Consider the following 19,547-nt stretch of genomic DNA (forward strand, 5'->3'; position numbering starts at 1 on the left):
AAAAAGCTCAGTGGTAGAGCACCTCTGTGTTCAATCCCCAGAACTGCAAACACACACACACACACACACACACACACACACACACACACACACTTGACCTTAGTCAGGATTAGAATTGTTCTCTGTGGCCTTCTTGGTATAATTGTTAACTTTGGAGTAGGAAGTTAACCTTTTGCTCTACTTCCTTGCATCTTCACAGCTGGAGGTCGGGAGGGGGGTATTGAGGACTTAACTGAGCCCTCTTTTTACTTTAGCCAGGTGCTTCAGTGTGCAGAGGTAAGGGCGTGGTGGCCTCACCAATAATCCCAGTAACTCCGGAAGCTGAGGCAGGAGGATTGCAAGTTCAAAGCCAGCCTCAGCAACTTTGTAAGGCCCTAAGCAACTTAGCAAGACCTTGTCTCAAAATAAAAAATAAAAAAGGGCTGGGAACGAGGCTCAGTGGTTAAGTACCCCTGGCACTTAAAAAAAAAAAAAAAAAAAGAAAGAAAGAAAGAAAGAAAAGAAATGATTAAGTCAAATAAGGCAAGATGCATTTCTGTCACATTGAGTGAGACTTGGGTGTGGGGTGGGGTATGTTCTGTGAGGTTGACCTAGATGAAAGAAGAAAGGAAATGGAGAGAGATGTCAGTGATAAATAAGAAGTAGGTGTAGAGAAAAGGCAGTAGCCAACAGGAAGAGAAAGATATCCAAGCTGGTACCCTTACATTAGATCATCCCCAGTCCTGGGTCATGTGCCTGTGGAAGATTTCAAAAGACTCCAAGCTTCACAAGGTGGGTACAAACCTTTTGGTTATTTCTTCCAGAATCCTAACAGTGGCTTACACTTACAATACTGCTTAAATCTAATCAGATTAATTGCCAATACCAATAGTTTGTAACTCTTGGAATATGGGCCATAAGTGATTGAAAATATAATTATGAACAGCACTAGGCCTAAATCAGTTGCAAACTAATTTGGGAGAAGATGTGGTTTAGCATAAGAAAGGAGTACAGTCAGTTCTTCTAGCTCTCCTTCCCACACTTTCCACAGACACAGGGAACAGAATGAAAAAGAGCATTATGTCTTTTATCTGCCATGTACCCGTCTATCTGTTAATTTAGAAAGGTAGTCAAGGTTCCTACCTATACTTTTTTTTTTTAGGAAGAAACAAAACTGCTAATACTTACCTATAAACTAAATTCCATGGAAATGCTGATCCTGTTAATAGACTGAAATATCAGCCCCCATCCACTCATACATAGCTTCATGCACACTGAAAATGGGCATAGCATTTGTGGACCATATGCCCTGGTCTCTTTCCCTTAGATTCCTATTGCTCCAGATGGTTCCTAAATTGGCTAGCATAATAAAGCAGAGGATGGGCAGGGGAGTACTCAGAAGGAGACAATATATCCTTTTCCTTTCTAACCAACATACAAGGGCTGATCAAGTGAAGCAAGTCAATGTCTGGGTTAATGATTCTCACTTTAGTGTGCCTGAAAACCCTGAAGCGTTGTTAAATCACAGACTGCTGGGCTCTAACTCAGCAGTCTGTGCCTGATTCAGGTCTGTGGGTGGGGCCTGAGAATCTGCATTTCTAAGAAGTTCCCAGGTGATACTAATGCTGCTGGTTCCACACTTTGAGAACTACTGACCTATGCCATTGAATTTCAATATTGGCTGTATTTTACAGTTGTCTGAAAAATTCAAAATAAAACAAATCAACCCATGCCCAGATCATACCTTGGGTCAATATCAACAGAATCTACGTGGGTGGCAACAAATCTTGGTATTTTTAAAGATTCTCATATGATTCCATTACGCAGCCACCATTGAGAATCACTGGTTTAGGCTCTTGAAGCAGATGTCCACTAAAGCAGGCATACTAGAAAAAAAAATCAATAGAACCAATTATCTTGGTTCTGAGGCAGAATGTTTTTGTAGTCTAGGCATTTTTTTCTTGAGAAGAACATAACTGACAATGATCATGATGTAATTGATTTCTTTTGGATCATGGCTTAGAGTAATGTTTGAGCAGAGTGAAGAAATAGCAACTGTGGAAAACGGTAGACAAAGTGTTAGGGAAACAGAAAATTATTTTTAGGTGTAAGTCAAAGACCTCTGGAAAGCAGATACCATAAAACTATCTTAGGGCTCTTTAATGTATTCTTCCCACTCATTGTTAGCAGCCTGTGCAAGGAAGATCGACATTTTGAATGAATAGAGGTCAACAAATTTCCCAGGTAGATGTAGATAGTAGGGAAAAGGGGTTAAAGATGTTGGTGCAAGAGTGGTTGAAGTTAGGGTCCCTGGAGTCTAGTGCCTAAGTCCAAGGATGAACTCAAGAAAGTTTTCCTTTCTGCTTTTTTTTTTTTTGTACCAGGGATTGAATCCAGGGACCACTGAGTCGCATCTGCAGTCTTTTTTATTTTTTATTTTGAGACAGGGCCTCCATAAGTTGTTGAGGCTGGCTTTGAACTTGGAGTCCCTCCTGCCTCAGCCTCCTGAGCCAATGGGATTACAAGCATGCAGCACTGTACACATCCTCCTTTTTGCTATTTCATGTACTGGATATATAACACAATATTCCCTTCTGATGGAAACTCCCTTTCCTGTTTCACAGATTTATGATGGGGCAAACACAGAAGTCCTCCTTCACCAGTGGGGCAGACAGGAGTCCTAGGCTTGACTAATTCCACTATCATTTCCCCCCTGATTTGTCTAGGGGTGAGCACCAGACCCAAACAGGACCCATCATACCATTCCCTGCAACTGATATTTGGGAGGGGTGGTGGTGTTTGAGGCAACATTCACAGGGGTGAAAGTCTCCTTCAACATAGTGATCTTTAAACTGAAATCTGAAAAACAATAAGTTTGTTGCACAAAGTTATAGAGAAAGAGCAGAGGAAGTGACAAGCCTAAGAGGCAAGAAGGGACAAACGAAGGCCAACATAGAATGCAATTCCCACTTCTTGAACAGCTCTCTCCCCTACTCTTAACCTAGGTGACTTACAATCAACTCAGATTTCTGTCCAAACGTCACTCCTTCTTCAGTCCTCCCAGACGAAAACTGGCCTGTTCCTAGGATCTAGAGGTCTGTTTACTAGACCCACGGAGCCAGGAAAGGGAGTGATGAGTGGCATGTGGGTTGCAGGAGTTAAACCGGCCGCGCAAACAGTCCGGGTAAGAAGGTGAAGTGGATCCCAAATTCTACCAGCCCACAGAAGTACTTTAGGGAGCGACACCAGGGCGCAGAGCGACCGCTCACCGGGCGGAAGTTCATCCCTGGAGCCGTTCTAGGAAACCCGGAGGACCCAGCTCGTCAGTGATCATGGGACTGAAGTGGGCATCGCCTGGTGCACAGGGACATTCCAAGGAGACGACTCAGCAGGCGGCGACGAGGTGAGGTTTGGGTTAGGGTGAGAACGCGCGGAAAGTAAAGCTGGAAAAGGCAAGGAGGCGTTGGCATGCTGACCACCTGTTCCTCCAGCGAGTGCTCCGCGCTGCTATAGGCTGGAGTGTCGCCCGGGTACCGGAAGTGGCCGATGCCCATCGCCCGTGACACCAAGACAACAGCTGCAGGTTCTGCGCTAGCTGCCGAGCGGCGCCGGGAGCCCAAGCGGAGTGAACGTGGGGCGGTAGCGGCCAGCGGTGAGATCTCATTCCGTCATGGCTGGGAGGAGGACCGCGCTGGGCTCCCTCCCCACTTCCCCAGCCCGCGAGCCGAGCCGGAGCCCGGTGTTTAGGCCCGTTCCTGACTCGGGTTTGCTGTGTGACCTTGGACTTAATGGCTCCCCCACGGGCCTCCATTTCCCCACTTGCACACCGAGAGGGTGGGCCCTGGACATTGCCAGGGACTGTCCCAGTTCTGGTTCGATGCCTGTCAAGCCGCGGGGACGGGAGAAGCTGGGTCAGACTTGGGGATCCATGGGAACTGTGCTTTTCTCAGACATTCCTTCGCCAAGTAAACCAACGGGATGAAATGGCGGGCAAAAATTAAGGCCCCCTTGGCAGATTGTGCCCTTTGCCGGCGGATAGGATATTGGCTTATGAGGGTTAGTTATATAGAGGAGATGGCATTGAACACAGTTAATCGAGCCCGCTTGATTATGGATACCAGAGGGAGGAGAGAGAACGAGGATAACAGTGCCTTAAGTTAAATATCCAGACTGAGAGAAGGAATTTATTTTTACAAATAGTTATTGAGACCGCTACGTGTCAGACACTGTCCTAGGCTCTTCAGGCATAACGATGACCGAAATCTCCAGTTAGCCCTCAAGAGTATCAAAGGTTCGTTGTGTAGATAACAACTTAAGTTAATTTGACAGACATTTATTTACCAGGTATCCCAATGTGCTAAGCATGTGGACTACCCAGATGAATAGAATGTTATCCGTGCTCATGGTCTAGAGAAGAAAATAGACATTAAAGTAACTAAAATAATACATTGGGGGTAACTGCTACGAGATGAAGGAGTATCCGTTTATTTTAGAGCCTGGGGTCCAGGAAGACAATGGAGGGGCCTGTATGTGCTTCAGCTAAGTCTCAAAGATGTTTGTTAACTGAACAAGGTGGGCAGTAGTATTACAGGAAGTGGAAATAATTTGTTCTCAAAGGCAAAGTAACTTTAAAGATTAGGAAGTGTTCAAACTGCAAGACGCTGAGCATGGCTGCAACTTTCAGCTGTTTTTAGAGAACGAGGAATAGGAGAGGGGAAGGGAAACAAGCCTGATCACATTATGAGGGGCATTATGAGCCATGGGAAGAAGTTTTTATTCTGGAGGCCTTGGGGAGCAATAAACAGGAAGTGACATGGAAACTGCAGTACAAAGAAAGAGTTAAGAAAAGGACCAGTGAAATGCTGGTTCAGAAGACCAAGAGAGAGCCTCCATCCTGTAGATGTTAGTGAAGACTGGGGAGGAGGTCATCCTTGTAGTAGATTTTGAGTGTTTGGCAAATTTGACTTTCAGAAGTTAAAGGAAAGCATTTGTATCAGTTAAGCTTATTATTTTCTCTGTAAGTAACAAAATCCAACTCAAGTTGACTTTAAAATATGCAAGTATAACCGGGCCCAGTGGCACATGCTTGTAATCCCAGCGGCTCAGGAGGCTGAGGCAGGAGGATTGTGAGTTCAAAGCCAGTCTTAGCAATTTATTGAGGCCCTAAACATCTTGCTAAATTGCTCAGTTGCTTAGCAAGACCCTGTCTCAAAAAATAAAAAGGGCTGGGGATGTGGTCAAACACCCCTGGGTTCAATCTCCAGTACCAAAAAATAAAAATATGCAAGTATATAAGCTCTCCTAAACTGGAAGTCAAGAAGTATGGCAGTTTCAGGCCTGACTTAACCCAGGGGCCTTGGCTTCACTTCCCCTTGACTTTTTTTAGTTCTACATGCCTTCATCCACAAGCTGATAGTATGATGGCAGCAACAGGTTCAGATAACAATATATAAAAGTCTCTTCCTGTGGTTCTGTCAGAATGGCAGGAAACAATTCCCAGAAGCTCCCAGCAAACTTCCTCAAAATATTATTGACCCATATGGAGGCATATGTCCATTCCTGAACCAGGAATTCCTGAATCCCTGCTGTTTTTGAACCAATCATTTCAAGGTGCTTGGTACCTACCTGGGTAAATTCATTTGGGGTGCACTCCTGGGGGTCTTGGGTGAGGTAAGATCTCCTGAAAAGAGAATAAGGCCACTGGAAACATCTTTGCTTCATTACCCCACAAAATGATTTTGATAAGATTGTGTCCTCTCAAACATTTGTATGTTGACATCCAAAATGTTTCCATTTCTTATCATAAATTTTAATAGTTGCAAAGGATATTATTTTTGGTGAATTAAACATTTTGATATTCAAAATAAAATCTCATTTGAGTTTCCAAGATACTTTCCCTTGTTTTCATGTGCTTCTAACAATCTTCATCCTTTCTTAACCTTTTAGCATTTCACTCCTCCCTCTACCGACCCACTCCCTTCATTTGCCTTCCTGTCTCACATAGTCATCTCAGCTATGTCCTGGCTAACATTCCCAGTTCCTCACTCTCTCAGTCTTCCACTACACATATCTTCCCAGATTCCTAGCCTGCTCCAAGGATGCTAAAAGTTCTGCTGGGGAAATTCGGGAGAGTGTGCCAATTAGCTCCTTCTTACACTGATGCTCTCCAGTGTCTCATAAGGAGGTTGTAAGGGTTAAACAAAATAATTTCTGTAAGTTGCTCAGCACATGACACATAGTAAGTGTTCCTCACTCTCCACATCAAAATGTCAGTGCATTCTTGCTTATGTTTCTACCTTGTACATGCTTACACTGAAGTAAAAATGTTCTTTCTTATTCTGTCCATTCTTCCTGGTCTCTGAAGCTTTGCTTGCCCATTTTCTTCCCAGAATGCTGTAGGACACTAAATTTTAAACTGAGGTAAACAAACATTTTCTATAATATCTGTGGGCATATGGATTGCAACTGGAAATCAATTTCTAGATCGTTGACTTCAGTTTGTATCTTTGCCTAGGACTAATCTTCTTGAGAATGGGCCTCTGGACTACAGGCTTCTTTTTCTCAACTCCTCTTTTACAAGTGCTCTTTTTTTCATTTATAAAAGAAAGACATACCTCTCACCATCTCATCCTTAAAAAACTCTGGCATGCCATACAAAGATATAGTTTGTTGAGAGAGTAAATGATTCTTGGACCTTCTGTAATACAAACTCCAATCCTTGCTTTCAACAAAAATTTGAAAAGGTCTACTCATTCTCAGCTGATAATTATTTAATAATGTCTTACTACAAATCACAATGTGATTTTTGATACATAAGTTCAAAGAATTAACTGATATTGCTGTCAAAGAGATTGTTGTAAACTGATTTAGGCAATTTGGGCAATATCCAGTCTAGTTATAGTAACTAGGGTCAATCTGATAAACAATAGAAATGTGATTTTTCAAATTTCTTTCTTTTCTTCCCCCTAGAAATGTATTTTAACTCAGAAAAGAGTATTTAGAGTTGAGCATGGTGATGCATACCTGTAATCCCAGTGACCAGGGAGACTGAGGCAGGAGGATCTCAAGTTCAAGGTCAGTCTCAGTAACTTAGGTAGGCCCTCGGCATCTTAGCGAGACCCTGTCTTAAAACAAAAAATAAAAAAGGGCTGAGAATGTGGCTCAGAGGCGTGCGCACACACACACAAACACACACACACACACACACACACACACACACAAACTAAAAAGAAAAGAAAAGAGTATCTAGTCAACTGTATTTTACCTGGCCTGTCCGCTGTCAGGAATTTAAGGTGGAAGAGGGACAATCAAGGGGAAGGGAGGACATTAGCAACTTAGTGAGACCCTCTGTCTCAAAATAAAAAGTAAATGGTAAGGTGACCTTGGGTTCACTCCCCAGTACAAAAAAAAAAAAAGAGGAAGGTAGGAAACTGGCAATGTGATTATAATCCTGATGCTTCACAGAGACCAAACCTTGGGTAGAGATAAATGAACCAGATTGAGCGGGACAACTCTAGTCATTGACACTATACCTGACTGGGCATCAGAATCCCCTGCACATAATTGTTAAAAGTACTTTAGTTTTCCTAGAGATTCTCGTTGAGAAATCTGGGGTAGGATCTGGAAGTCAGTATTTTTAACAAGTTTTCCATTTGATTCTTCCACAGCTAGCCTAATTCCAAGCCAAGAACCATTATTTAAGAAGCATTTATCTAAGTAGATCTTCCTACCATGATTGCGGGCCTACTAAACAATTTTCAGTGTGTGTGTGTGTGTGTGTGTGTGTGTGTGATGGAGATTTTCATCTAGGCAGCATGGTGCTTTTGAACTTTTATTTCTTATTGTTAATTTATAGGCATCTGGTGCATGTATTAGTGTTTTGTGTATGAAGTTTTCTGAGGCTGCTATCCTAGGGTTCAGGAAAAAACAAATTTAGTTCAGCAGAGTTAAGGAACCTATTCTAAACTCTGGAGATCCTCTGGAGACAGTGAAGGTCTGCCTATCATCCCTCAAATTGAGGACCAAGAGTAGTGAACCTCCATTCCTCAGGTGGCACCTGTATCTTCAGAAAGCCTTATTTCAGATTTAGAAAAGTAGTCAGTGATACAAAAACTGGAAATTATATTTGGGAATATGAATTTACATATGAGAAATGGAGTGTTTCCATAGGAGGATGAGGTCTGTGCCTCTGGGAAAATCAATAAAAAGGAGACAGACTTTGATATGAGAAGATACCTACAAAACACTGTTTAATGAATGACACTAGTATTGTGTTTTTGTTAGAATTCAAAGTAAAAGAATGGTTAGGGTGCTCAGATTTAGTTGTGTACAACTTTAGAATTTGAGTTTTTAATTTGGTCTTGAAGTTGGGATAGATGTATATCTAACTTCTATTGTATCTTACTTTACTATGAACAAGTGATTTTTCATATGGTGTGGTGCAGATGTAGATTCTACAAATGCTGACTTTGTAAAGAACTAGAAGATGGGAGCCAAGCATGGTGATGTACACCTGTAATTCCAGTGGCTCTGGAGGCTGAGGTAGGAGAATTGCAAGTTCAAAGACAGCCTCTGCAACCCTGTCTCAGAATAAAAAATGAAAAGGGCTGGACATGTGACTCTGTGGTTTAGCACCCCTGGGTTCAATCCCTGGTATGAGGGGCAGGGGGAAGAAACTAGAAGATGGAAAATAAGCCATCATAGGAGACGTAAAGGTAAAAAGGAAAGGCCAGAGAGGTGTTGGAAGTATATAAGAACTGAAATACAGCTTGTGGAACTTGTTCTTGGCTAGCTATTAGAAATTTACTTAAGATAATACTTCCCAACTCACATGATTCCATGGATGAATAAAATAGCTAAATTGTCTATAATGGATCTTTATAATTTTACAGATACATATTTATAATTTTTAAAGATTTCAACAAAAAGGATTCCCAATTTTGGTAGCATCACCATCTATCTAATTACTATCCCTCAAATTAAGGGACATCTGGGTTCAATCTTCGATTGTTTTCTTTTCTTTACACCTGTATCTAATCACACACCAAATCTCGCAGAATTCAACCTCTTAAATATTTCTTTAGTCTGTTTTACGACTGTTGCCCTAGGTATATCTCATCACCCCTTGTCTTGATGACTTCATCAGTCTCCAAACTGATTTGCCTGTCCCAAGACCTATAGGCATCACCATCCTTTCTACTTCAGCTACTAAATGACCACTAGTGTACATCTACTTGAAATACTAATTTTACCAGAGACACTTCTTGGATAAAAAACATTCCATGACTTTGCACTGTCTAACGCATGAAATTCTATACCCCCATGAGTATCACCTTCCACAATTAACACTTTTATTGATGGGAAGATTGTGTTCCCCAAATTTGCTGTGGTGCCCAAATACACTGCCCTAGGCAAAGGGCTACTTCAGTATTAGCTCCAGTTTGCTTATCACCTGAGCAAAGTTCAGGCTCATTTGTCTATCATTTGGACTCCACTTCTGTGATGGGGACAGCTAAATTCCCAGGATATTTTTATTAGAAATAAGTTTGACTTCATACAATAATATTTTCTACCTGGGTGTGGTGGCACACATCTGTAATCCCAGTGACTCAGTAGTCTAAGACAGGATGATTGCAGATTTGAGGTCAGCCTCAGCAACTTAGTGACAACCTGTCTCAAATTAAAAATAAAAAGAACTTGGGATGTAGTTCAGTGGTGAGATTCAATCCCCAGTATGAAAAAATAAATTAATAATGATAATGATAATAATGTTCATAAATGGCTTAAGCATGGCAAAAGTTTGTCATTTAGATAAAAGAAGTCCAGAGGTAAGTGTTCCAGGATTGATATGGCAGCTGTGGGAATCATCAGGGACCCAGGTACCTTCCAATTCTGATCTCCAGTCCTGTGTATGTTGGTGTACTCATATACTCATGGTCTAAGCTGGCACATCACTCCTCAGGAACAGCATGGAAGAAGACATGCATGGAAGAAATGCATCCTGTCAACTTTAAGATTTCCCAGTAGCCCTGTGTGCTTTAATTTGCATCTCACTATCTCATTGGCCACAATGGTCACATGGCCAAAGTCAGCTGTAATAAAAGCTGGGAAATGTATTTTTAAAATTAGGCTAGGGGCTGGTGTTGTGTCTCAGTGGTAAAGCACTTGCCTGGCATGTTTGAAGCCCTGGGTTCAATCCTCAGCACCACATAAAAATAAATAAAGAAAATACAGATACTGTGTTCATCTACAACTAAAAAAAAATATGTATATAAAAAAACTAGACTCAATGCCTCCATAAATACATTCACTATTCTATTATGAGGAGATGGAGAAGGATAGATATTGGGGAAGGCAACTAAAATTTTTCCCAAAGATTTTTGGAAATTTAAAAAATGTACTCTTTAATACCTATAAAAATATTAAGAAAATTTGGTAAAAGGGCTGATTTTATGGTTACTCATTTTGTGATTACTTAATATGTAAAGATCAATATCATTGCTATATATAAAAATAACTAGTTTGAAAATGTAAGAAAAACTCACTAAATGAAAAGACAGACAGAACGGACATAAAACAATCAGGATAAGTTTGGAATTTTTTTTTTTTTTTTGTACTGGGGATTAAACACAGGGGTGCTCTACTACTGAACTATATCCCCTGCCCTTTTTTATTTTGAGACACTAATTGCTTAGGGCCTTGCTAAGTTTCTGAGACTTGTCTCAAACTTGCCATCCTCCTGTCTTAGCCTCCAGAGTCACTGGGAATACGGGCTTGTGCTACCACACCTATGTTTGGAAATTTTACAAAAGTATACTAAAATTTACTTGAAAAAAATATGAGAATAGATAAGAAATATCTGAGAAAGAAGACTAATGAGAGATAACTTTCTGTAACATATAAAATTTTTTTTAATAAAGCTTTAGCAATTTGAACAATTTGGTATTGGAGAAGAAATAAATCAGTAGAACTGAACAGAATATAGACATTGACCCAGAGCTGGGCACAGTGGTGCACACCTGTAATCCCAGCAATTTGGGAAACTGAGGCAGGAGAATTGCTAATTCTTGTCCAGCTTCAGCAACTTAGCAAGACCCTATCTCACAATAAAAAAAATAAATAAATAAAAGGGCTAGGGATGGAGTTCAGTGGTAAAGTGCCCTTGAATTCAATCCTCAGTACCATAAAAAGAAAAAGACTCAAATATATATACACTTTTTTACTATGGTACAGGTGGCATTTTAAATCAGTAGGAAAAAGAATTATTTAGTAAATGGTATTGATATGATTCACTAACCATCTGGAGAAAATTAAAGCTAGACCTTTACTTCATGCAAACGTAGGGAGCTAGGAGTAGTTACTTCTGTGCTATAGCTCAGTTGCATTAAACTTTTAAATAGGTAACCCCAGTATATATTATGCCCTGCTCCATAGAGCTGGTGAGCAACACAGAACCGGACTAAGGATAGGTCATCCTACTGTTCATTTTGTGGTTATTTCATCTGTAAGCCCCCAAATTATTTCTGTTGACATAGCACTCTTGTCCCTTTTCTTACCCTTTTCCATATACCCATCTATGAATATGGCTATCATTTTCCCTAAATGTTCATTACCAACCTCATGTTCTATTCCAGTTCACTGTTAATGTTACAGAATGTTTATCAGTATCTTTTTACCATCCATTTCTGATTTCTGTCTTTAAATCTCTGCCTCTGATAAGTTTTCGTATCTTCAGTTAGCATCTGCTCCTAAGCATGTCTTTCATAATCCTAAATCTCTGTCCTCTCCAGCAGCATCCATTCATTTCACCAGATACCAAAACTTTTTGAGCGTTGTCAGTGCTATGTCAAAGCTCTGTCCTCCTCTGCATTAGCTTCATTTAAATATGAAATAGCGACTTCATGTATTTACCCTCTCTCATTTCAGATTGTGAGATGGGGACCGAGAACAAAGAGGTAATTAAGGAAGAAATTTCTGAAGAATCTGAGCTGCATGGGCAAACATTGGAAAAACTTCCAAAAGTGATTTACCAAGTTCATGGATTTGGAGCAGTGTGTGAAAAAGACATATTAGAGGGACATTCAAGAGAGTCCTCAGAAGAAATTATACAACAGATGTCTCCCCAGGAGAGAGATTTTGCACCAGGGTTGATTATCTTTAAGAAATCACCCTCAAGTGAGAAAGACCAGAAGAATAGTGAAAGCAAGAGAGGCTGCAGTCCTAGTCCTAATCTGGTGACACATCAGGGAGATACCACAGCAGAGAGTGTTAGTACCTTTGCTATTTCTGGCCAAAACTTCATGGAGAATTTAGAACCTAGCAGAATTCAGAGGACATCTGGGGGGGAAAAGCCTCATACATGTAAAGAATGTGGGAAAGCCTTTAATCAGAACTCACATCTCATCCAGCATATGAGAGTTCATAGTGGAGAAAAACCCTTTGAATGCAAAGAATGTGGAAAGACATTTGGAACTAACTCAAGCCTTCGAAGGCACCTGAGAATTCATGCTGGAGAGAAACCCTTTGCTTGTAATGAATGTGGAAAGGCCTTCATTCAGAGTTCACATCTTATCCACCATCATAGGATTCACACCGGAGAGAGACCCTATAAATGTGAAGAATGCGGTAAAGCCTTCAGTCAGAATTCAGCCCTTATTCTACACCAGAGAATCCACACTGGAGAGAAACCTTATGAATGTAATGAATGTGGGAAGACCTTTAGGGTTAGCTCACAGCTTATTCAGCATCAGAGAATTCATACTGAAGAAAGATACCATGAGTGCAATGAGTGTGGCAAAGCCTTCAAGCATAGCTCGGGCCTTATTAGACACCAGAAAATTCATACTGGAGAAAAACCCTATCTGTGTAATGAGTGTGGGAAGGGCTTTGGTCAGAGTTCTGAACTTATCCGTCATCAAAGAATTCACACAGGAGACAAACCCTATGAATGTAATGAATGTGGGAAAACCTTTGGCCAGAACTCAGAGATTATTAGACATATTAGAATTCACACTGGTGAGAAGCCCTACGTATGTAAAGAATGTGGGAAAGCCTTCAGGGGGAATTCAGAACTTCTTAGACATGAGAGAATTCACACAGGAGAGAAACCCTATGAGTGCTTTGAGTGTGGGAAGGCCTTCAGGCGGACATCTCACCTTATTGTCCACCAGAGAATCCATACTGGAGAGAAACCCCATCAATGTAATGAGTGTGCGAGAACCTTTTGGGATAACTCTGAGCTGCTTCTTCACCAGAAAATTCATATTGGAGAGAAGCCTTATGAGTGTAGTGAGTGTGAGAAAACATTCAGCCAGCACTCCCAACTTACCATACATCAGAGAATTCATACGGGAGAGAAGCCTTACGAGTGCCAAGAGTGTCAGAAGACCTTTAGTCGGAGCTCTCACCTCCTCCGACATCAAAGTGTTCATTGTATGGAATGACCTGCAAAATAGAAAAGCTTTCTGGGGAAAGGCTGAAGTCATACTTATTGGTCTTAATATGCATCCCAGATTCTCAGATCAAATGAAAGGAAAGACCTCTGTCCTTCCACTGATTTTTTTTTTTTTTTTTAATTTCAATCGTTGGTTGAAAAAGGATGAGGCACTTTTATGAACTATTCATTGAGAAGTTTTGATGTACTGGTTTAAATCATAAAAGCTGTTTCAGGCCTTAATTCTCATCTGTCCCTCTTCCCTTCCCCTCTTTGCTCCTCCCCCAGTGGATTACATAACATTATGGGTTTGTACCTGCCATCTATCCTACTTGGTTGCTCTTCTGAAAAGTGGAGAAACAGGATTCACCACCTCCTAAAAATTACAGGGCTGACTCATTGAACTTTACCCTCTGAAATGTTATAAAGTAATGACCTAGATGACACATCTCATTTTTGTGTCCACTGTTTAGCCTTGGAATAATTTAGCATATTTCTATTAATAGCCTCAAGGTCTTCCAGCTATGCTATCAAGTTCCCTTAGAAGATGGCAGCATTAATGAAAAAGCAGGAAGGTTGGGTCATTTCACATCTGTTAGGCTTCCTCATTCATCTGAAGAGGATGCCGTGAAGGAGGAAACTGACAGGCAGTTCACAGAATTGTAAATGAAGGCCGCAGGATCCAAAAGGTCTGATTGAGCAAGGTGAGGGGATAAACAGTTGAGGTCAGAACACTCAGCATGGGCAAAGGGGCTCTGGCAGCTATCCCCACTTCAGGGCTGCTCAGACTGACTGCTACCAAGAATTCTGCTGCATTTTGCTTTTGGTCCCAGCTTCTGCTGCTGTGTAAGAAAGTAACATAGAGAACTGTGCGACTTCACCTTTACTAGGTATCTGGCCACAGTAATGAGCTGATTCACTTGACTAACTAGGGCCTGGCCTTGCCAAGGCACTTTAGCTCTTATAACCTGGATCCCACCGCTGCCAGTCCTGACTGATAGGCTGAGATGTGATAGCTTCTGCTTGGTCTGACTAATGGTCATGAAAATTTCTTTTTTCAACACCTCTACATGTTTTGTGTTCTCTATGTCATTTCTTCTTTAAGAAAACATATCTTTCATTTTTCATGTCTTTTTTTTTTTTTTTTCGGTGATACTGGGGATTGAACCCAGGGGCACTCAAACACTGAGCCACATCCTCAGCCCTTTTTTGTATTTTATTTAGAGACAGGGTCTCACTGAGTTATTTAGGGCCTCGCTAAGTTGCTGAGGCTGGCTTTGAATTTGCAATCCTCCTGCCCCAGCCTCCTAAGCGGCTGGGATTACAGGTGTGTGCCACTGTGCCCAACTCTTGTGTCTATTTTTTGAGGCAATGGGTGATAGTAGGAATTGCACTAATGGGGAATAGGGTCTGGTCTGAGAGCTAGACCTTGAATAAGGCACTTCACCTGCTCTAATTTTCTTATCTGTAAAATGAGGGGAGTTAGACTAAATGCTAAATGATCTCTGACACTTCCACCAACCCAATAATTCTTTGATTCTTTTAAAAAAAAATCTAACTGTATAATCTTTGTTCTATTCTTCAATCACTATTAACACTAATACTAATCACCAATATTTATTGAGTATTTACTATGTGCTAGGCTTATGCCCGAAAGTACATTTTTATTTTCACAACACCTCTATGATGCGGGTAACTTTTTTTTTTTTCTTGTGAGTTTTGGGGATTGAACCTAGGATCTCATGCATACCAGGTAAGCAGGCACTTTACCACATCACCAACCCTGATGTGGGTACTCTTTAAAAAAGAATACTTTATTGAGTTATTAATATCCATACATTTTACCTGTTACAAGAATTCAGTTGAATGATTTTTAATTTATAGAACTGCACAATCATCAGTAATGTGGGTATTTTCTGCCCCAATTTACGAGAAGAGATAGCCAGGCCTGGTGATGCATGCCTGTGGACACACTTGTAATCCCAGCTACTCTAGAGGTCGGGGCAGGAGGATTTTAAGTACGAGGTCATCCTGGGCAACTTGGGAAGGCACTCTCTCAAAATGTTAAGAAAACAAAAAAATGGGAATGTAGCTCAGTGGTACAACTCTTACCTGTCATCTGGCCCTAGCTTAATCTCCAGCACTGGGGGAAAAAAGGGTAGAGAGGGGATGTTAAATAATTTACCTGTGCTCACACAGCTCTTAAGTGCTAGAACCAAGATGCTACCCTGGTCTGTTCTGTTTTCTTAACCACTATGCTGTGCTGCGTACAGACTAATTTGTTACTGCCTTATTTGAAATCCTTTGCACATTTTTATTACTAATTACATTGATTTTAAATGAATTTAAATCATGTCCTTGGAAACAGCTGGTCACAACCAAAATTCATGAGATGAGGACTGGCAGTGTGGCTCAGTGGTAGAGCAAATGTTTAGCATTTGTGAGACCGTGGGTTTGATCCTAGTACCACAGAAACAAACAAACAAAAAAACCCCAAATCCACAAAATGGATTTATTTTGTACATCTATAGTGTCTCCCCAGGTTCATATCCTTGGTTTGATAAAAGGACTGTACAAATAAGCATGATTGCACAGTTCCCACGTTGTTCCGGGTATGTCTGCCTCTAAATATCTAGTTATTAGCAGAAGTATTTTTTGTTTTTCTGTAATGGACACTTGCTAGGCAAGTGCTCTACCAGTAAGCCACCACTCCTGCCTTCGGTGAAGTTCTTTGACTTACCTCTTTCCTTAGGTGCTGATGACTGCAGTGTGCTCTCTCATTCCTTATTTGTTACTCAAGCTCAAATGAGTTGTGCTGAGAACATCTTTCTCACATGAAACCTGGATGCTACCTAACTTCTGATTTTTGTGTTTGTATAATTTATTGCCACCTTCATCTCTTGCCAGTCCAGAACTTAGCAACTCTTCAAGCTCTCCCCACAAAGATTCTACCTAAACAAATGCATGAGTAATAAGGATTTCATTGACGATGCTGTGTGAAAGGTGGAGAAAAGTTCACATTGTACATCCCATCAGACACTTTTTTCCACATTTTTTAATTGGTGTATTATAGTTGTATGTATTGATGGGATCTGTTATTACATATTCATCCCATCAGACATTTTGTTCTCAGCAGTTCCTTGTTGGCTAAACTTCCAGTGAAGTTTTTTTTTTTTTTTTCCTTTTCTCTGTCCTTCCCTCTCAGGGAATCAGCCATCTTAGTTCTTTTCTTCTTGCCAGATACCCTACACCCTCTGCACTTAGCTCAGTTACCTTAGACCCATCACTATTGAAGGAAGAGAAGGCTCTTCAGTTAGCAATTCACTCATTTGAACATTAGTAACCAACTTTTGTTGTAACTGAGCGTGTCTTAAGATGGGGGGAGGTCTCATGTCATTCTCAGGAGAATCTTCCAATGTGTATTATATTGCTTTCCCAAGAGGAATTCTGGTGAGTGAAATCGTCTCCATCTTGTTATGTACACCACACACACATTCTATAACACCATTTTCTGTCCTCTTCATCTGTACCCCAGTTATCTCAGATTTCTCAATTTTCCTTCCTCTTTCTTCAACTTACATGGGAGTTAATATCTGACCATAATTGTGACTGGTAGTCATGATCCTGTGCAAGTAGAATTATGTAAAGGAAAAGTCATGAATTAATTTTAAACCCATTAAAAATAAAGTCTCCATATCTCAAAGTCCTACCTAAATACCCAGAAATATCCTCCAGAATTTTAGAAGCTATGTCAGTTTACATTTTTTTCCTTCCAGAACTAACACTAGGTAAATAAAGTCTGTGTATAATTTTCCCATATGATGCCTTTCTAATGTTTATTATTACAAACTGCATTATATTCCATTATGGTCCTAATATGACTTTATGCCAGTTTCATCCCTGTAAGTTTCACCCCTACCCAAGTACTTCAATCTGCTGTGCTGTTACTTTAGCTTCTGATTTTGCATACACAGTTCACTCTGTCCTTGACCTGTTGCTTTGCTTGGTGAGTTCCTTTATCTTTCATGCTAGGCCAAGAGTTATCTACTGTGTTTGTGTGTACACATTTTTCTTCATTAATAATGTAAGATATTCTGGGTCATCTGGATGGTCAGTTTTGCTTTTTGGGGTGGGTACCAGGGATTGAACTCAAGGGCACTTGACCTCAAGCCACATCCCCAGCCCTATTTTGTATTTTATTTAGAGACAGGGTCTCACTGAATTTAGGGCCTTGCTAAGTTGCTGATGCTGGCTTTGAACACATGATCCTCCTGCCTCAGCCTCCCGAGCCACTGGGATTACAGATTTCAGGATTGCCATTGCTAGTTGTCTACAACTCAATTTTACATGTGTTCTAAAGACTCCTGGTCCAAGTTAAGTTACTAAGGCTGTTAAATCAAGAATCTTTGAGAATCAGGAAAGCTCTCCCCAGAAAAATACATACAAATTGGAATTTGTGAATCTTCTGAAACCCATCCTTTGGACCCCTGTGGTCCTTTATGCATTCCTAAAATTGAATTCTTGAATTAAGGAAAAAATTACCAAATAACTTCCACAATAACTTCTGCTTGTCCCTCAGTTTTTGGGATGAAATTATCAAAATACCCTCCCAAGGTAAAGCTGGAAATGGATGGCAGCTGGAGCCTGAGTAAAAATACAGTGAGAAGGGTGGGGACAATTCTAGTCATAACTTGAATAAGGGAGCCTCAGTGAGAAGTCAGTATGAAGTCATCCACTTGCTGTAATGTGATAGCAAAGTGCAGGTGGGGTGAGCTGAGACTTGGGTGACTTGAATAACCTGGTGGTGGTCAGCACTGTGAAGCACTGAACTTGAATTGCACCTCCTCTCAGGTATGCTCTCACAGCAGCTTCCTGTCAGGACTCAGACCCATATTATGGTAAGTCACAAAAAACAGTGCTTCCTATGTGGCAGTACCTCCTATTGACCTTCCTGTTCATATGAACAGCTACTGAGCACTGCACTTGGAATTTGTACTGGATGCTGCCTCAAGAACCCACACTTCATTACTAAAGCAATGAATTCTATCAAGTACAGCACAGGAAGTGGAGACCACACAATGCAGACTGCTGCTCAAATATCTGCTGAGAGAAAATGTTCCAACTTTTTCAAGATGTTCTCTCCATTCCATCCAACCTCCCTCTCCCAGGCAGTCTTCACAGGATGATTTCTGAAAGGGCTTCCCTGTTCATGGCCACACCCCAGGAAACCATGGTGCAAGGGAAACATGGAAGCAGGAAAATAGGACAGCAAGAAGATCCTGGAATAGCAAATGTTTAAATTGCTTGGTTGTCTGCAAGTCCCTTCATCAGTGGTTTCTTTATTCCAGGCAGGGTTTGCTTGCTTCTTGCACCTTCCTATTAGTGAGATTTTACTGGTGGAGCCAATGAAGTAGAATGGAAATGTACTCAGCTGAAACTAAGATCTTGTAAATAGCTGGACATGGTGGCACACAGCTGTAATCCCAGTGACTGGTATAGCTGAGACAGGAGGATCACATGTTCAAGGCCAACCTCAGCAACTCTGCTCCATAAAAGGAGAACCATTTTTTTCCCCTTCCAGGTACTAGGGAGTGAACCCAGGGTGCTTTGCCACTGAGCTACATCCCCACCTCTTTTTGACAAAAGTTTTAAGTTACCCCTTAAACCTTTGAACTTGTGATCCTCCTGCCTAAGCCTCCCAAGTTGCTGGGATTACAGGCCTGTACCACTCCACCTGGCTCTATAGGAGTTAGTAGGCAAATGGCCGTCCTGCCAGAGGCATTTTCCAAACTCCTTGGGAGATACATGTAGCCACATAATCACATTCTGACCAAAGGATTGGGCTACCTTGCATGACACTTGCTGAAAGGGAAATTGCTTGTCCTTGTGATTATTTCCAATTTCCTGTGAGCTGGAATAAGAATATGGCAACGATACAGCTTCAACCATACAAAAATATCACCAGGGAATAAAAACAAGATGAAAAATATATAGGCTCCTGAGTATTAAGTGAAACTGAACTGGTCTGCCCTCTAGACCAGAGCTTGGCACTTTTTCTGTAAAAGGCCAGATGGTAAATATTTTAGGCTTTTTGGACCATGTTCTGTCACATTTTTTTTTTTTTTTTTTCTTGGTA

General features: G+C 41.0%; 1 protein-coding gene across 4 annotated transcripts; it reads left to right on the top strand.

Moving 5' to 3' along the window:
- Positions 1–3,323: 3,323 nt before the first annotated feature.
- Positions 3,324–19,490, top strand: Zfp3 (ZFP3 zinc finger protein). 4 transcript variants are annotated; one of them, XR_007107848.1, is made up of 3 exons: positions 3,389–3,631; positions 11,905–14,115; positions 16,164–19,490. XR_007107848.1 is itself a non-coding variant. In XM_047546496.1 (2 exons), the coding sequence occupies exon 2, from the start codon at positions 11,913–11,915 to the stop codon at positions 13,419–13,421; it is 1,509 nt and encodes a 502-aa protein (XP_047402452.1). In that variant the 5' UTR covers positions 3,324–3,382; positions 11,905–11,912; the 3' UTR covers positions 13,422–14,531. The 4 variants fall into 4 exon arrangements, 3 of the variants coding, with proteins under 3 accessions (XP_047402452.1, XP_047402449.1, XP_047402451.1); XM_047546496.1 differs by lacking the exons at positions 3,389–3,631; positions 16,164–19,490 and adding an exon at positions 3,324–3,382 and having other exon boundaries at positions 11,905–14,531; XM_047546493.1 differs by lacking the exon at positions 16,164–19,490 and having other exon boundaries at positions 11,905–14,531.
- Positions 19,491–19,547: the final 57 nt, after the last annotated feature.

This window comes from Sciurus carolinensis, chromosome 3, assembly GCF_902686445.1.
Source record: "Sciurus carolinensis chromosome 3, mSciCar1.2, whole genome shotgun sequence".
Lineage (NCBI taxonomy): Eukaryota > Metazoa > Chordata > Mammalia > Rodentia > Sciuridae > Sciurus > Sciurus carolinensis.